The sequence below is a fragment of the Lissotriton vulgaris genome, chromosome 6, assembly GCF_964263255.1.
Source record: "Lissotriton vulgaris chromosome 6, aLisVul1.2, whole genome shotgun sequence".
NCBI lineage: Eukaryota > Metazoa > Chordata > Amphibia > Caudata > Salamandridae > Lissotriton > Lissotriton vulgaris.
In genome coordinates, this window is record NC_141694.1 from 328,578,173 (window position 1) to 328,597,823 (window position 19,651).

General features: G+C 44.5%; 1 protein-coding gene across 1 annotated transcript in view; it reads left to right on the forward strand.

Moving 5' to 3' along the window:
- ADAM17 (ADAM metallopeptidase domain 17) overlaps positions 1-12,955 on the forward strand; it is a 648,967-nt gene extending 636,012 nt beyond the window's left edge. Inside the window, exons 18-19 of the mRNA XM_086926360.1 lie at positions 3,336-3,392; positions 10,228-12,955. Coding sequence (XP_086782486.1) covers positions 3,336-3,392; positions 10,228-10,569 — 399 coding nt within the window. The 3' untranslated portion in view covers positions 10,570-12,955. The remainder of the gene's footprint in view (positions 1-3,335; positions 3,393-10,227) is intronic.
- The last annotated feature ends 6,696 nt before the right edge of the window (positions 12,956-19,651 follow it).

The following is a 19,651-nucleotide window of genomic DNA, read 5'->3' on the forward strand; positions in this document are numbered from 1 at the left end:
GCATAAATAGAACCACAGAAGTATCCCCCACCCAAAATCTGTATGCCAAAAGTCTGCCTTTCGTATCTGCCACCTTATCCCCGACCCTGCCCTTAAAGTGCTTTGTCAGGAGTATGGCCACCCCCTTCATGTCCCGCATGGAGGAATAAAACTGCTGAGGAAAGGCCCGGGGCCTCATTCTATGCCAGTCCTTAGGTAGTAAATGTGTCTCCAGTAATAAACAGATGGAGGCCCCCTAATTCTGAAGATAGCTCAGGATCGCACACCTCTTAATGGGGTTATTCAGCCCCTTCACTTTAAGCGTTAAGACTTGTGTCATGAGAAGGGACCTGGATAAGGCACTGCCCTACAGCGTCTCACTGGTGGGGAAAAGTGTGAGCTGCCGTGCGCAGGCCTCAACGATGCATGAGCTCCATGGCGATAAAACCCTGCTACCCACCTACCCCACAGACGGCACACCAGTTCCACCCCGCCACCCACCCAAACCCCGCAAACCCCCCTCCAGTCCTTCCTCCACCCTAACCCCAACGCAATGCCCCCCCAACTCCCTGTTCCTCCCTCCCTAACCCCAACAATATCGCTCCACCCCATCACCATTGTCTAGCGCCTGCCGTCCATGTTTGCCAGCACTTGGAAAACAGCGAGAATAAGTGGAGTCCGGGCATCCCTGCTCCCAGGCCCAAGCGCCCCAGGGCAAGAGTCGTATCTGTCCGAGCGGGGCTTCCAGCGGTCTCAATCACCAGTGGCACTACCGTCCAGCCCCTACTCGCATCTTTGCTGCACCCTCGTTGCCCGGTGTCTATTATCCACCCCCGACCTCGCCATGAGGGCCGCTCCTCGCCTACAGGCACCAGGTGAATAGAGATCTTCTGACGCCCAGCTGGACCCCCAGCCCGGGGCTCAGCCCCCCCAGGAGTTCTGTAGTTTCCCCCCTCGCCTGTGCTCTTGCTGCCGCTTGCCAGCTGCGCCCGTCCACAACAGCGCCGGAACACCCCCTGTGATACCACGCCCCTTCTCTCAGGGCCGTGGCGGGGCCCCTCATGCGAAATGGCGCCCTGTCTGGCGCACCTCCACTCCTCTTGGTGGTGCTCCCACTCCCTGCCGGCCTCGCTCCCCTTCAGGGTGTTTGGGGGGGCCGTGGGCCACGTATCTTCTTGCCGCCACTGCGCCCAGGTGTCAGGCTGGGTCACCCCTGGGTCCTGCGCATAGGCCTCTATTTTTGCGATAGCCGGGGACCGCTGGCCTGACTCCCAGCGCCCACCGCCGCATTCCGCCTCTCTCCTCTCCTTAGCAAGGGGGCTGTTCCTCACCTCCGGTCCGTGGAAAGACCTCGACCACCAGTGCTGAACGCCGTCAGCGTGTCCGCTGCAGAGTTACCGTGGTCCGCACTGCCTGGAAGGGCCGGACGCCTGGGCCTCAAGTTTCGCGGTGCCACCAGGGGACCCGCTGCTGCCACCGGACGCTCCCAACGTCCACCGCCACTTCCCCTGCCACATCCTCCGGTGCCCTGGTAAAGGGGACCAGGAGCGGGGAGCCTCGAGGGTTTGCTACCGCTCAGGTCCCCATCTTGGCCACGCCCCCGCAATATTCCTTTTTAACAAGTTTTTCATTGCTTGTATGCTCTGATCTCTTAGTGGAGTATGAGTTTCCTTTAGTAATTATGTTTTTTTCCTAAAATCTTTTTATAGCTTTTTAATTTTATTACATGACAGTTTTCTTTATTTTCAAGTTGGTAGGTGGAGTTAGGTTTGCAGGCAAGGAAATCATATATCTGTTCAAAGAGTAGAGTACACTGGATAATGTTCAATGAGGGCTCAATGGACCCAAAGTCAGTCAATTGGAAACATTTTGTGATGAATTCTTAGTCCCATAGAGTATGTGGATCTTATGACGTAATATTATCTGTTGATAAAAGTTATCACTTTCTGTTCCGTTTACAATTTTGAAATCTAGCAGTTTATCAAATTCATTTATGTGTAAATAGGTGTAATCAATGATGGACATTTTACCTTTTGCAGCAAAAGTAACATTTTAAGGTCAATCACTTGCATGTCTCTTGTTTAGATGACGGAAAACTAAGTCATGGAGTGCTGCATTAATCATTTTGCCATGCTGAGGTTCCTTTTTTATATTAAAAATAGGTTTGAGGATTAAATAGAGCAATTTGCTGTGTCGTTATCGTCGTCCATGGTATCTGCAGAACAAGTATTGTTGTTAAAATTCCCTGTTATCACAACAGTTGTATTTGTTATTGAAGTAAATATAATTTCAATTTGATCTGTAGTTTGCGTTTTGCTAGGTATGGGGAAGTATATACATTGATAAGATGTTTAGATAAGTTACTCCAGAGCTTCAACCAGACTGCAATACTTTTATTGGGAACAAATGTTATGCCATGTTTAATCAAATCAAGGGTACTTCTTATGAGAATTGGCATGCTACCATTGGGCCTGCCTATTCAACCTTTGATAGCCGGTGAGTCAAAGCCTAGGAAGTTCTATAATTTGATTTAATCCGTTTGCCACATTTTCTGCAAGCAAATAATGTGAAAAGAATTTTGAAAAGACCTTAGGCTGAGTTTATTTTTACTTGATTGTTGCTCCAAACCTGATATATTGCAGAAACAAATCTCTAGTTAAACTGTGGAAAAATTGGCTCTGCCAATGAAGGGATGCTTAGTTGTGACCTTTGATTTGGAATATTAAAACGGTTGTACCTGTGAATTGGTTGGTTTCTTTTGTTTAAGTAAATTGGATGATAAATATATCTTCCTGTGTTATGCTCTTCACTTGTAATAATAATTAAATAATTTACCTCATTAGAGATCAACCTATCTGGCCCCTTGAAAGATGATAATTGGCCTAAAAATACCTTCTTTGTACAAGTCATGTTTTGCTTGGTTGAATTTAGTAAGTAAGGATGTTTTTTCGGGTTAAACAGCCTTTAGAGTAATGCCCCAGTCCAATAACGTGCTGCGCTGCTCTGCTCAAGTCTTTTAGCATGTCGGCTATTGGGGCAGTTGATGAATTGTCAGTTTCACAGATGGCTAGACAGCCTGTTCTTCCCAGCTCGCTAGTAAAAGGATGCCTCTTGCAGTATTTGAGCAAATAATGAGGTCATTAAAAACCCTACCACTGTTGGTAGATGTGGTGCCGATAATTTGTTACTTCCATGTGAAATTGGTCACAGGGAAATTAAGCTTTTGCCTCTGAAATTGTTTGTATTCATAGAACTTTTAATAATGGAACTGAATGTTCTAGGGATTATTTTAGGATCTTTCAGTTGTCAGATGATAAATGATATAGAAATAATTGTTGTTTTCTTCTATTTTAAAGGACAAGAAGTTGGATAAACAGTATGAAGAAAATACAAAATCTTTATTTTTCCCAAGCGTAAGTATAATACTAAAGTAATGAAGAAACTAATTTTAAGTAGCCAGTTTTTCTATGTGAGCAAGTAATTCTTTTAAAGGCAAAGTCAGAATGTTGTGTTCTGCTCACCATCCCACGCTACACTTCTTTTTTTCATGCTCATCACTTACAGTTCTAATATAACTTTTGGAAAACAAGGGAGACTTTTAGAAGACGGTGGCTTCCTCTTCCTTATGTCTGCTGCATTTTTTACTGAGAGATACTGTACTAACCGACCGTGTAAAAAGTGGCTGAAGCGGAGTTCTGAATAACTAAAATACTGGTTTGGTGGGGCATTGCAGGCCTATGAACTTTTAATTGTATGCTCACTGAAAGGAGGTTTTGTCCTTCCTCATATGCAGTAGAATAAACATTTCGGGGTGAACATTGGCACCAACCTACAAATAAACAATAGGTTTCAACAGATACATCAATATTTGAATATTACATTAAGAGACTGTCGCATTCTGCTCTACATTTCTGAGGAAGAGCAAAATACATTGGTGCCAGCCATGCTAGGATCACTGCAGTTTGTTTTCTTTACTAGAGGCTGGCCAATGTCCTGATAAAGTGGCTGCAAAAAATCCAGGATCATGCCAGCAGCTTAGTTGTAGGAGCTTTTACATTTCCGTAAACATTCCCAAACTGAACCATTGTTGTTGGAACTTCTCAACAACCGATTATGGCTATCTCTATTGTATTTTCTGTTACCACATTTGCAAACCCTGGCATACAGTTAGGAATGTACAGAGCTTTAATTTCCTGGCAAGGTTCTCCGTTTTGCCTTTTTTGAAGTTTTTGTATAATTTCAAACTTGGCTCATGCAAAGTTTTTCTGTGGATTGTGAGATCGTTTTTACCATATTGCAAGATTTTTTTCACTTCAATCGAATCAAACGAAGCTGGAAAATTGTTGCAGAATTTGTCTCTGCAAGTTTAGCTTTTGCAGAATTTTTCTACACGCGGTAGCAAATATACACCGATTTTTTTTCTTAGCAAGTTTACAGTTTGTGTACTTTAAAAAAATCTTTTTATTGATTCAAGAAATCCATCATACCAACATGGCTACACCCCCTCACTGAAACAACCTTCACAGAACACAAAGTCAATACCAGAGGGCATATAAAACACACAATTATATTTTAGTTAAGAAAAACACAAAGCCCAGAAATCAGAACTCCAAAGTTCCTTTGACCAGCTACTGGTCTGAGACCTTTGCATGGGGTAGTGGGTTTAGAAGATAAAGGAGAATAAGAGACATAAAGGGCAAAGTACATTCAAAGAGCTCCGAAAGAGGAGTTGTCTCAACACAGAGCATCATATCCCACTTGCCCTCCCATCTGTTAGTGAGTGGGCATCAGGGTATCATTTCACAGATCAGTATCGGAGGGCCAACAGAAGTCTGGAGTTGCTGGTGTAAACTTCTAAAGTGGGCTCCTCCTTCAGACCTCCCGGAAATCTCTGTGCAGCCTCTCGATATGCCAACATGTGCATATTCCTCTCCGCAATCCTCCTCATTCCTGGCCCAGCTATCCGACTGTTGCCTTTAGACCCAAACTCCAAAAGTCTTGACAAATCAATTGCAGTTAGTGTCAATTGGACAGAGTGCTTCAGTTCTAGTCAGTAAAGAATTTCACCCTGCTTCCTTCCAACATGACTTCCTCTTTATCTGAGCCCTCAACACCAGGGTTGCCAACGAAGGATCCTCAAAGAATGGTCCTTCACCATAGATTATTTCACCTGGGATCCTTGTGGATAGCCTCCTTGCCTTCACAACTCCAGCCCCATCAGCGATATACCCAGTAAGGATCTCTCCAATCTGGAACATCTGCCCACCTCCTTCAGGTCTTAAGTCTCTGAAAATACGGGGATTTTATGCTCTCAACAAATTCTCTAATCGCTCCACTTCTGAATTTAACCTCACAATAGAGGTTGATTCTTGAGCTCCATCAGATTAGCACAATACGTGGGTACAATTAGCCAATTACAACTGAAAAATTCCCACTAGCTAGACTATCTCACCGACTTGGCCACTTCAAGAGGTGCTTACAAGCATACCGGCTTCAAGTCAACTGTGTTGCATTTCCTACAAATAGGGCATTGAGCAAACCTGTAACATAGTATCCTTCCTTCATCGGAGCTCCTGCTGTCATACTCTGTAGGCATACTTTGAATTGGAGATAGTGGTGGAGTGGTGTGGCTCACTGGTTAGAGGCGGCAGACCCGGAAGCAGAGGTCGGCCTGGGACCAGGGTTCTATTCCCGACGCGGCAGGGTCTTGGGCCATGGTCAGCGGACTCGATAATTCTCGCCTCGGTACCTACTCCAACCATGGGTCCCACTCAGCAACTCTGGGCAATAGCTTGCTTAATCTCTACTAATGGCCCCACCAGCACCGGGGATGCTTGTCTTCACCTTGGAGATGCCCAGGAGGGACCATCTCACAGGGAAAGCCAGGATGGGTTCCCCAGCGGTATACAGCGCCGGGACGCCCCTTTGCTGGGGCAGCTGTGCGCTTTACAAGTATATGACATTTAACATTTAACATAACAGATGTCAGAGTTGCTGAAATACATGCACAGACGGGGACTATCAATTCTGCTACTTGTGCAGTATGTACTTAAGGTGGACATCTGTACTCAACAACTTTACATTTAGTGCAGACAGTATATTCAGCAACTAGGGCTCCTTTATCATTTCTGATGTACCAGATGACAGTTTTGCAAAGTTGTGTCAGTGGGTGCATCGCAATGTTCGGTCCAGTGAGAAGTAATGAGCAGGGCAGTCATAGGGCTACCCCTCACCGGGGCAGTGGGGAATAGTGAACCAGGGTTTAACACAGTACATTGTATCAAATATGAGAAGCGGACATCAACAGTATTTCATAACTTGACATCCTTGACTTGGAAAAGTTCTGATTTTTCATAGTTGGCTGCAGTGCACCCACAGCACCAGTAAGGGGTGTTCTAATTACAATACTTTCAGACACTTCAACCAGATGGGCTTTAGCTGTGACTGAACACAAGCACAGAGGCAGCAGTGCCACTATGGCATCAAGAGTAGAAAAATAATAGTAACTAAGTTTCTTTTTGTCACCATGATCTTAAACAAACTCTCAAAGGGTGAAGGCCTCCCTCTTGTGGCAATATAGTGTGAACGGTAAGTTTAGTGTAGTCATAGAAGCCTAAAACAGTGCTTCTTTAAAGATACAAATGCTTGTTCTGCTTCCTTGCACCATAGCAAGAGCTTGGGGTGTTTTGCTTGATGAAATATTGGAAAGATTTAAGAATACTGCTGTATCTCAAAATTAATTGTCCATAGTATCCAGACATCCTCTAAAGAGTGCATACCACAAGACAATAACAGGACGGTGTAGCTTACGGATCGCTTTGATGCAGTCGGTGGCCAGGTATCTTTCTGTAGCTAAAATGTTGCTACCTAAATATAGATCACGGGGTGAACAGAATTACAATTTGTCATTTGACACTTTGTGCTTTATGTATGTATTTCAGTGAGCAAATACAGATAATCGACCTTGTACTGGTCCAGTGAGCAAGAAGCAACCAATAATCAATATATTTAACCAATGTGGACTCTCCTAGAAAGTCCAGGGAATGTAAATCCTTCTTAAGTGCTTGTGAAAATATGGAAGGTGACTGTGTACCCCTAGGGGAGCCTTGACCAAATGATTTGGAACCCCTGAAAGCAAAAACGAATCATTTGTCAGGAGTGTAGGAATAGAGAAGAATGCAGCACATGAATTCACAACTGTAAAGAATGTGGCTTTTGCAAGTATATCTGACAAACAGTAACACGGCTTGGCACAAAGGAAAACTAGGTAACACAACAACATTGATAGCACTTAGGTCTGACATAACCCATTAGGTGTCTTTACCAGGCTACTTGATTGGTGGAATAGGGGTGCTACTAACACTTCTAGTTGCCACCAAAAGGTTTTGTTTCATTAGAGTAGCAATACCGCTATGGGCCCCTGCTTCTGCCTTGGGATGCAGTGGTTACTGTGGTATGTGAAGAAGGTTTTTCATTGAATTCAATGTAATCTTAATGCATTCAAGAGTTAGATCACATCCACCGAACATTATCATGTAGAGGTCACAGAGAAGATGGTACTTGGTCTAGTATATCAGACATTATATGGGGCGAAGCTTTGGTTAAACCTTTTGTTTCACGTGAACCATAGCTTTTGCACACAACTGCTCGAATGGCACTCTTGTTTTCTATTAGCACACTCAAATAAACACAATCACCAGGATAAAACTCAGTGCAGTATAATTTACGCAAGAGGTGTCCCTCCCCAGCTCTTTCTTGGGGGAAATGTGACTTGGAAGGAAAGCATGTGGTCAGTAATTGGACCTAGGGAAATGGACACAAGATCAGTAATGGGATGAAGAATATATGTTAGGAATGTCAATCATTTAGCCCAAGATTGGACGAATAAGAAATTCCGAGTTGTTTTACTTTTATTTTATTTAAGCTGATGTACTAGCACCAGTATCAATAAGGCGTGAAGTGAACCTTGTACTAATGACTCATCACACATCCACTTCTTTTTCATCTACTGGAATATGAGTGCGCACAGCGCAGTCTGCTCTCATCAGGCTGTACTAGAATGTTGGGTATCGATTTAGTGTGGGAGGTGGGCAATCAGTGTGTCCTGGCTGTTCATGCTAATCCTGGGATAAATCTAGGCAAGCCCGCTTCTAACGTCCCAGTTCGCTACAACTGAAACATGAGTTACTCCCACACCGGGCAAATGCTTCCCTTTTCTGCCCTGGACGCCTTCCCACTCTTGTGCCTAATTACAGCAGTCCCTTGCTGCTCATTCACCATGTTGTGGCATATACACAGTGCCACCAACTACTAATTTACCTTCAACCTCCCAAATTCTGTGGTGGTTGCAGGGCGTACCTCTGTCCTTTCTCTGAGTGCTGACTCAGATGCCACCTATCGGCCTCGCATCCTGTCTGTGGCCATATCATTCTCCTGGGCAATAGTGACCGTTGACAGTTGTCCCTAGCTGACTTTCTACTACTCCTGTTGTTTTCTTCAGAGATCCCGTTGCGATAATTGCACACAGAGTGCTTTATGCACTAGATGTTCATCATCCAGACAGCATATAGAGACAGTGCAGGTGCGCTTCTGCAAACGTCTATCAACAGGCACCTAGAACTTTGTGGTAGAGGCTACCTAGGAACGTCACATAATAAAATGATGAACGAAGTGTTGAGACTTTTCAAACACTCACCCCCAGTCACAGATCTGGGTTTAATCCATTGTTATTTTGCTCCCCATGTCACCCGAGTTTGGACACAGCCATATATAAATCAGTCTTGACTCTTCTCCCCATGAGAACAGTCCAGCCCGAACTGCCAGGCCAGGTCCTCCCTGGACTGGAAACAAGCATCCTGGGACCAGTTTTGGGTATCCCTCCTCATCAGCCAGGCTAGCTTGAATCCAGTGGCATTGCAAGCAAGGGACTCACAGCTGGATATACACGTAGCCACTTGGGGCGCATATAGCAACATCACAAAATAAAATGATGGATGGAGTGTTGAAACGTTTAAAACACACCCCCAGTCACAGATCTGGGGTGACGTGGCGAGTAAAATAACGATGGATTAAACCCAGATATGTAATGTAATGTAATGATGATACTTGTAATGGGCACTGTTACCCCATCTCGGGGTGTCCTGGCGCTGAAGACCGCTGGGGAACCCGTCCTGGCTTTCCCTGTGAGATGGTCCCTTCTGGGTATCTCCAAGGTGAAACCAGGCATCCCCGGCGTCTGTGGGGGGCCGTTGTAGAGACGAGGCAAGCTTAATGCCCAGAGTTGCCGAGTGTGATCCCTGGTTAGAATAGGCACCGAGACAAGAATTATCGAGTCCGTTGAACCTGGTCCACAACCCTGCCGCGTCGGGAATTGAACCCTGGTCCCGGGCCGTTCTCTGCTTCCGGGTCTGCCGCCTCTAACCAGTGAGCCACACCACTTTACATATGAGGCTGTGAGTGAGTGTTTGAAAAGTTTCAACACTCCATCCATCATTTTATTTTGTTGGTAGAGGCTACTTAGGGACAAGAAGGTGAGAGCACCAGCTAAACATATAGAATAGAGTTTGGGTTCCTTCAGTATGAAATTTCTGAGCGTGGGAGAAACAGGTGTATAAAAGAAAACTGTCCATGTGCGAGGGAAGGGTACATATGTACGTAGATTCAGACACAGGTGATAACGGGATATGCAAACTGCAACGCCAAGAAACAGTTTTCTGTTCTGCTACTAAGTGGCAGAGTATCAACAGTTTGGGAACAGGAAACAAGTTATTTTTTCTTACCTGAAAGTAACTTTCTAACATGTTCGAAATTTAACAAGCTTTATGTACAGGTAAATACATAGGAGCATGACGTAATAATATGTGGCAGTATGGACGTATGCAATATTAAACAGCAATGAGATAGATCACCACTCATGCAAGAGGCACAGACTGTGCGTCTATGTGGTTTCTGGCAAATATTGTAGATTAAAATGCCTAATACTGTGCACTTCAAAAGGTAACCTGTATGGGTTCGTCCTGCAGTCAGTGAGGGTGGTCTTATACGTTTTTCAAGCAGTTGAACTAGTTTGTTGCTTGCCAACTGTAACATTAATTCTGGATGCGGCTGAGTGTAGACTGCATTCAATAAAAGTGCCATTGCCTTTAAAATCACACCCCCATCGTGAGAATGTCCATTACACAGTTCTGAGCCTGTGCTGATCACATGTATGTTTTTTTAAACACATAACTTGGTTTATATTTTCTCCAGAATGTTGAAATGCTGAGCAGCATGGATTCCGCCTCGGTCCGGATAGTCAAACCCTTCCCCTCCACACAACCCGTAAGTCGCTTCCAGCCGCTGCAGCCTATGAACGCCATGCCTTCTGCGGGGCCCAAACTGGATCATCAGCGGATGGACACCATTCAGGAAGACCCCAGCACTGACTCGCACATTGACGACGAGTTCGACGAGGACCCCTTCCCCAACAGCAGCTCAGCAGCAAAATCCTTCGAGGACCTGACCGACCACCCAGTCACTCGGAGTGAAAAGGCGTCCTCCTTCAGATTACAACGCCAAGGGCGAGTCGACAGCAAAGAAACGGAATGCTAATTTCCAGAAGTACAAAATAAATATTTCATCCAAGAGCTTGTGTACATGCTATTAGGTATGAGCAAGTGTGAGCAGTAGAGAGAATCAGGAACTAACCTACAGAAAACGGTGGGCTTACACCACCCTTGATAAAGATGTGTATACTCAAATTGCCTTTATATTTGGTAACATTGTGCAGTACAAAAGCACGTTGGATTTGGTTAGGCGTCCTCGATTAGTTCATGGAGGCATTGTCTCTGAAAATCAGGTTTTGCATCGGCTTGTCTCTTTAAAGTCACTTTCTTTCTGTCTACTTATTAGGAAAGACATGTATGTCATTGCCTACATTGCAGCTCCGGGTCTGCAGGCTGTAAATAACAGAAAAAATATCATTAATTATTGAAGCTTAGTTTTGATGTAGGCTTGTGAATTTTAAACACAACACACTCCAAACTAGAATGACCGACATACTGAAGAGGGGGCGACAAAGGAGCACAAATACTTCTTTGTCTTAAGAAAATGTTAAAATACTTTTCCTCGTTGCTGTGGTGGTAGTGGTGGTGGCAACCCTTATCTACCACTCGCTGCCACAGATGACTCTCATTGCTAATCTTCTCTACTTAAAGCGAGGTGTTGATACTCGTTGCCTTGCTATCATGAACGGAACTCTGCACTTGAGAGCAGATGCATAAACATATCGCAGCACTTGCTGAATGAAAAAGTTGGTTTTTCAAGCACGCCCTGACTAGTGGAGATACAAAAACACCATGTACACTCTTTATTCTGCATTCCGGGAGTACATTATTGTTGACAGCTTAGGTCAGTTTATAACCCTTAAGTACCATCAGCTCACAGTAGTTTTCCTGTATGAGGCAGAGCTGCATTAATGGGCGTCTAAGATACTTGCGAGGCACAGCCTTCGCTTCACTCTGCAGTGAAGTGCGTGTATGTGAGATCACCGTCTGTTGGTTGGTTGGTAGGATAGGATGAAAAAAGCATACACAGGGTTTGTTTCATACATATTGATGCTGCCAGCTCAGAAATGTTTTCTGTGGTGCTTTTAGTTGGCTGCTTTGGCACCAGTACTTATTCTAGTCCTTCACTCTTGCCAAATACCACATCTACTCGCTGACATTGCTGCTAAAGATCAGGAGTAAAGTACATTCCAGAGTCCATTTCTTCAGTTTTGAAGGCACATAAAAGCACCTAGAGGGATTTATCTTGTCAAGAGGTACGATACATTTTGTGAACCACTTTTCCGTTCCAAAAAAAGGTGATCTAGCAAGCGTATGGGCTTACCTCTTCCGTCCTTTGGGTTTCCCCTGCTAAGCTGTAGTCTTGCACTATTGGAAATGAAAGGGCCTCAGAGTCCAGTTGAAACTGCTTCAGCAGCAGTCAGGCTGCCAAAAAGACCTTGGTCTGAAATTTCAAGGCATAGATTGGGGAAACTCTTCTTAATCGTGAATACAGGGTTCACTCCCTTGAGTTCAAGGCAGTACGCCTTTAGTTTAATATTACAGACCTAATGTTTCTGAGTGGTACAATTTAGCAAATTTCATTTGTTCACTACCCCTTTGAACCATAAAGCAAATGTCTTCTTGTTTTTAATTTATGATATTTAATAGAAAAGTGTTGCAGAAAGTGTCACCATAACACCTTTATCACTCGTTTCTTGATTGTATAACGTGCAAATGATGGTATATTGCTCTGCTGAAGAGCGAAACACAACTATTTTTCCTGACTGTTCCTAGAACTGAATTTGCATTTCGGCATTTTTATCTCCTTCTTCGAGATGAAGGGCATGCTGCCCTACTCAGATTGTAATTAAATGTCATGTTCTCTGATAAAAGGTATCAACGCTACACCAGTTAAATTGAAAATATAAGCTCTATGCTAAGCTGCGTATTTTAAGGCCTGTAAACTGAGTCGTTTCGATATGTGCTACTTAGTTTGTTAGTTGTGCTAAACATATGAATCCTGTGAAGAATCATCCTATGAAGAAGCATTGTTTTGTATATTTCAAATCAAAGTTCCTTATTGCCTTCCCTGATCCTTATGCAAACATACCATAACATTTATCAGATATGAGGTAATATTTTATAATACACTTAAAACAGACGCAAAAAAAAAACAATTGTGTGTTTCATGGATGTTGTTACGCTAATACTTGAATTTGTGCCTTAAGGTATTAATATTGTGAGTGCTCAGTTACTGGGTTTTATTTTCATTCAGTTATTTTTAAACAAGTGGCAATTTACAGATTTATATGTATATTGGGGGTCGGGGTGGGGGTGGATTTCCATATTGTTCATATACAGATTTATATGTATATTGGATTGGGGGTGTTACATATTGTACTACAGTCTTTGCCCCAGTGCAATGTGATATTAAACAAGTTTGTTTCTTATTATTCTTCTCCCTCAGTTTTGTAATGTTCTTTTTGAATTTCTTGAACTAAAGTTATGAGCTCACTTAAAGCAGTGATAATTCTGAAGTACCTCAGATAAGAAATGTTCAACTTGTTTGCTGTAGATACACATGCTTTCCATACTCCTGCCATCTAGTGTTGGGTCCGGATGTTTGCAAGTTGTTTTTCTTCAAAGAAGTCTTCTCCAGTCACAAGGCAAGGGGGACTCCTCCTTTCCGTGATTGTGCGCATGGGCATCGACTCCATTGTTAGATTGTTTTCTTTCCAGAATCAGGTTCGGATGTGGTTTGCTGTGCTCTGGTTCAAGACCGTTCATCTGGGTCCCTTCGGTTCGCAACCCACTGTACCCTTGTCAGTTTTGTTTCAAACGTATTTTCCCATCCTCCGCATGTCGAAAATCAGACAACTTTCACAGTTGGATCGACAAAACTCCAAACGTGGCCTTTGGTCCTAGCCCGTTTCTTTCACTTCCACTCAAGAGAACAACATAGAGTAATCTGCCGATGGCGCCGACTCCGTCCCAATTCTGCCCTCGTAGCCACTCCAAATATCCGCGCACCGACCTTCACAAAGTCTGTAACTTGTGCCTGTCTATGGAGCACGGGGAAGAAGACTGCGCCGCCTGTCGATCATTCTGCTAAAAAAAGACCCTCCAAGACCACCGGGCTTGACGGACAGAAATGCAGAGACAAAACATCAAAGAGACCCCCGTTATCTTCGGAGAAGATATCGAACTGATAGAAATGGAAGTGTCTGCAGCAAAGGAAGAAGAGGCCTTCTCCGTCTAAGATTCAGATTCCGAACTGGAGATAGAACTGGAGTCCCAGGAAGTTCCAGCTGGTCAAGGTGCTGCTGTGTGTACCAAAGCTCCTTTACCCACAAAACCTGCTTCCATCAATCTTAAGGTTTCAGGGCCACCACTGCCATCCGGCCAGGGTAGGCAAAGATACTCTGCTTCAAATGCCATGGCCTCTCTCTCTACTCCGAAAGTGCATGTCAAGCCTTCCGGCTTGGGCTTGAGTCGAGATACCACACCTTCGGCACCTAAAGCTTCAGTTCCGAAAGACAAATCCAGCTTGGTACCGACATTTCGCCACCAAAACAGAAAGATGCTCTTCAAAAGCCTCCGGAGCCAATTCTAGAAACCATGCTACAAAAGCTAGATCCAAAACAGAAAAAACTGTTTATAAATTCAGGCACTGGACCTAATACTGCAAAACCAGGTATACCAACAGACAAAACGGTTTATAAATCCAGGCATTGGACATACTACTGCAAATCCAGTGATACCATCCTCCAAAAGAAAGACACTGGATATAAAATCCCTCTTAAAAAGAAAGACATGGCTACTAGCCCTCTTCATCCTATTTCTCATACCCCTCCACCCTCTTCATCAGTGCCTATTATACCACCATCAGAACTTCTAGACATCACACCACAGGGCTCTCCGGGTACAGATCTTGATAGTCGATGGGGATGACACTTATGGACAACCACCACCAGATCCCTGGGATGATTACAATATAGATCCTCCTTCAGATACATACCCAGATCTATACCCTGCTAAACCTTCCCCTCCTGATGACAACACCTAATACCTGAAGTTAGTTGCCAGGGCAGCTACATACCAGGGAGTTACTTTACACAAGGAATCTTTGAAAGAAGATATTTTATTTGAAACATTAGCGACCACACATAGGACAACTAAGTCCTTTGTTATGTTAAAAGGTATGATGCATGCAGAGGACATTTTTAAAGATCTAGTGAGGGCACGTATTATAACACACAGGGTTGATCAAAAATATAACCACCCCCTACCATCTGGCCCAGTTTTTATTAAGGGCCAGCTTACTTTAGAATTCTTAGTTGTATCCAATGCCTAGAAAAGAGCAAATTCACAAACTACCGGGGATGCACCCACTCTGGACTAAGAGTCCAACTTAATAGATGCCTCAGGTAAAAGAGCGGCTGCAGAATCAGCCAACCATTGGCGTATAGCCAATGCATAACGTCTTTTGGCTAGATATAATTGGGCCCACTGGGACTAAATGGAAGACTTACTCCAATATCTCCCAGAGAAGCACAGAAAAAGAGGGCAGGAACTAGTACAGGAAGGAAAACAAATGCCCAATTCCTCTATTAGGTGTGTGTTAGATGCTGCTGATACTGCAGCCAGAGGAATCAACACTAGTATTCGGCTCAGTAGACATGTATGGTTACGGATCTCTGGTTTTAAACCAGAAGTACAACAAACAATACTAAATGAAATGTACTCCCCTCACATCTTCCTATAAACTACAAAATCAATCCTCTCCCTCTAGAGGATTTTGCAAGGGTGGTTACAGAGGGGGCAATTTCATCAATTTCTTACCATTAGGCAGTCAATAACATCAGACAAATGGGTGTTGGACATTATCCAGCATGGTTATTGCCTGGAGCTCACCAGCAATCCTCCCAATATTCTACCACACATTAACAAATTTTCTCTAGAGCACCAACAACTGTTAAAACAAGAAGTACAAGCTCTTCTAACAAAGGGTGCTATAGAACCAGTTCCAATACAACACCAAGGGTCAAGGGTTTACTCACTTTGCTTCCTAATCCCAAACTAGGACAGTCCTCTTCGCCCAATATTAGATCTCAGACCTCTAAATGTCATGTAATACCACTGTTATATTGATTATAGTTAAGTTCTGATTGCCAAGACATTACGTCAGCAAACTGCGCACTGGACTTGAAATTTAGAGTAAATGACTGCGATGTAACATGTCACAACTGCACTGTTTAGTACAGTCTTACGATGCAAGTTATGCTGTATTGCAGATATATCAGATGTTATGAAATACTTATAAACTATAATAAAAACAAATGTAAACAAAAAATGTGATCTCAGGCCTGTAAATGTATACATATTGTCAGAAGACTTCCATATGGTCGCACTTCAACAAGTGCTTCCCCTCTTACAGCAACACAACTTTGTTAACACTAGACTTAAAGGATGCATACTTTCACATCTCTATCCACCCAGCACATCACAAATACCTCACATTTGTCTAGCAGGAAAACAATATCAATTCAAAGTGCTCCTATTTGGAGTAACTACTGCATCCAGAGTATTCACCACATGTCTAGCAGTAGTAGCAGCTTATCTAAGAAGACAACAAATTCATGTCTTCCCATATCTAGACAATTGGCTCATCAAAGCCAACACACATTTAAAGTGTTTACAACACACTCAAATTACATTAAATTGCTTTCATCGATTGGAATTCACAATCAATATGCAAAAATCCCATCTTCAAACCACATAACTGCAACCCTTTCTGGGAGCTATCCTAAACACTCAAACAGATTTAGCCTATCCCAATGCAGCCAGAATTCACAATTTGTAAACACTGCTACTACAATTCCAAATCAACCAATATCTAACAGTGAGAAATTTCATGCAACTTTTAGGGATGATGGTATCATGCATTGCCATAGTACCTCATGCAAGATTAAACATGCGTTCTCTACAGGAATGATTACATGCGTCCTCTACAGGAATCAATCACAGGGTCAACTAAAAGATCTAGTGTTGGTAGACAGCCGCACCCATTGCTCTCTGCAGTGGTAGTGGTAGAACACCCAAAACGTATCAAAAGGGTGGCCTTTTATCGACCCGGTTTCCCAGGATGTGCTCACAGCGGACGCATCCCTTACAGGATGGGTGCTCATCTAAAGCAACAGGGTGGAAGGTAGTAGTTTTTCAGTGTCTCATGGTGGGCTCATTCACACCGCGAGGTCAGACAATATTCCTTTAACCCCTTGCATGCTCATGACAAGCTCAGCTCGTCATGAGCTACAGTGCTCCGGTGCATGGCCATTAGAACGCTCGCACGCTGGGATAATTCCCCTGCTGTGCTGAACGTTCTATTGAAACGGGGGTGGCCGTGACGAGCTCAGCTCGTCATGAGCACAGGAGCACTGTAGCTCGTGACGAGCTGAGCTCGTCATGAGCACCGGAACGCTGTGAGGGCCCGCCCCCTAGCACAACAGGAAAATTACCCCAGCAGCCAAGGGGTTAACCTCTTTTATGCTCATGACAAGCTCAGCTCGTCATGAGGCACAGTGCAGGCGCACTCATGATGAGCTGAGCTCAGAGGAAAAGGAGTGTCGTTGCGAGAGTCGCTCTGTCGGTGATAATTCCAACCCGACAGGGCAGAGAACTGTAGGTGGGCGGTGGATGTCGTTCAGGATTCTCTATCTACCTAGGATCCGAAGATGCTGGAGAAAGAGTGTTGAAATGGTGGTAAGGACACTCCAATGGTTTGATATGGGCAATCCGGGATTTATCTTGCGAATTCACTGTTGTCGTAACAGCTGAGTTAATGGGTAACGATGGAAGTAAAAAGCGAATCCTAGTCAGGAAATCTCGATATAACAGACGGGTGCATCTGTCACCGGTTCCTCGTTCCGTGTTCCGGGTTGGGTCACCCTACCCTTTTCCTCTGAGCCCTGAGGAGTCCCGGGAAGACTGTCCCTTGTGCGACGAAACCCGTGTCGGCTGGTTTCTGTTGAACATTAAAGACACCTTTATCGAAACAACCAATTCCAAGACCACAAATTATTATGATTTGAATTGTTTGATTGAAAGGCTTTGTGTCCATTGTATTATATGTCCACATTGACAATTTTGTTTAATTACGAGAGTGTGCATAGGTGTTGGTCCTGTACTATGTTTTCAGATTTTTTTTTTTAAATCAACGGATCCTGAATGGTCTGGAGGGCGAAAGGGAGAGCGTTCCAGGCAACAGCAGCTTTCCAAACTTGAGAGCTGCCTCCAAGCTTCTGACATTTAAAGCGTGGAACCTGAGCAAGGTGCTGGGACAGGGAACGCAGACAACGCGCTGGAGTGTCAAAAGCGAAGCATTTTTGCAGATAGATGGGTCCATGAAGAGTGGGGGGCCATGACCAAGGATTTAAATTTGACTCGGTCGGCTCCAGGAAGCCAGTGCAGAGAAGGCAGATGGGGTCTCATTCTAGTCCTAGCCGGAATTTCAAGGAGGAGTCGTCTGGCTGCCGCATTTTGAACCACCTGGAATTTTTTTAACAGATAGCCCGGGATGCCCACATAAAGGGCATTGGCGTAATCCCACCGAGACAAAATAAGGGCACAAATGACAGTCTCTTTCGCCGCCCTACGCAGCAGAGGGAGAAACTGCCTTACAGATTTAAGGAGGCCAAAACAAATCCCAGCAAGTTTCTAAATTTGTGTACCGAAAGAGAGGTTCTCCTCAAACCAAACCCCCAAGTTCTTAGCCGGCTTCTCTATAGAGGTGGGGATAGGGAACTCGGGGGGCCAAACAGTTTCCCTAAAATTCGAGGGAAACTTTCCATATAGGAGAATCTCCGATTTATCTTCATTGCACTTAAGTTGTGCGGCAGCCAGCCAGTGAAAAATGTAGGACAAACAGTGTTGAGCTGAAGAAACACCAGCCAGTGAAAAATGGAGGACAAACAGTGTTGAGCTGAAGAAACCGAGTCCACATTCTTATCCCAAGTGAAAAGAAGCTGGGTGTAATCTGTGTAGGACATTACCTTAGCCCCATGTTCCTCTGCCAGATACACCAAAGGTGTAAGATAAATGTTAAAGAGGAGGGGGCTAAGGAAAGACCCCTGCGGTACCCCTGTCGTCACTGCCTGGGAAGAAGAGGACGGTGGAAGCCATATCTGCTGAGCCCGTCCTTCCAGGAAGGATCTGAGACAACCCCAAACCGCACCGGACACCCTGATCTGGGTTAGACACGAGAGAAGGGAGTGGGGTACAGTGTTGAATGCTGCCGACAAGTCAAGCAGAATTCATGCTGCCTTCCCGCCGGCATCCAAACACTCCCTAACAGCCTCCGAGAACTCCACTAGGGCAGACTAGGGCAGACTCAGTACTGTGGGAAGCTCCAAACCTTGACTGGGCTGGATGCAGCCGGCTCTCTCTTTCAACAAACTCTGTGAGTTGTCTGTTCACCACCTTCTCACATACCTTGGCCAGGCCGGGTAGAAGGGAAATGGGGCGGCAGTTCACTGTGCTAAGTGGGTCAATCGACGGCATTTTTAAAAGTGGCAACATCTTGGCCTGCTTCCAGACCTCCGGAACGCAGGCAGCCTAAAGAGACAGATTGATGATACCATGCACCTCATTTGGTGTTGGGCACCACATCAGAAAATGTAACTGCTAGCAGAACACCTTCCAGGGACGGACAACTAATTTGCCGACCTCAGCAGGATGCTGCAACAAGTCCACAAATAGATCTCTTTGCAACAGCAGATACCTCATAAACGCCCAAACTTTGACTTCATCCAATTGATGAATTGGTCAGGGATATTTGCTCATGCTTTTTCGCCTCTCCATCTTCTTCCGTTTCTGGTTCAGAGGCTCAGACAAACATGCCTCACTCTTATGCTAGTGGCTCCCACATGGGCTCGTAGACCTTGGTTCACCACACTTCTAGGGGTCTCAGTAGTTCCACATCAGGAGCTTCACCTCACCTCAAACCTTCTTACTCAGAACCATGGAGAAATCAGGCATCCAAACCCCAGGGAGCTCAACGTAGCGATTTGGCTCCTGAAGTCAGAGTTTGGATACCTAAATTTACCATCAGATTGCATGACAATTTTTACAGAAGCAAGAAAGCCTAC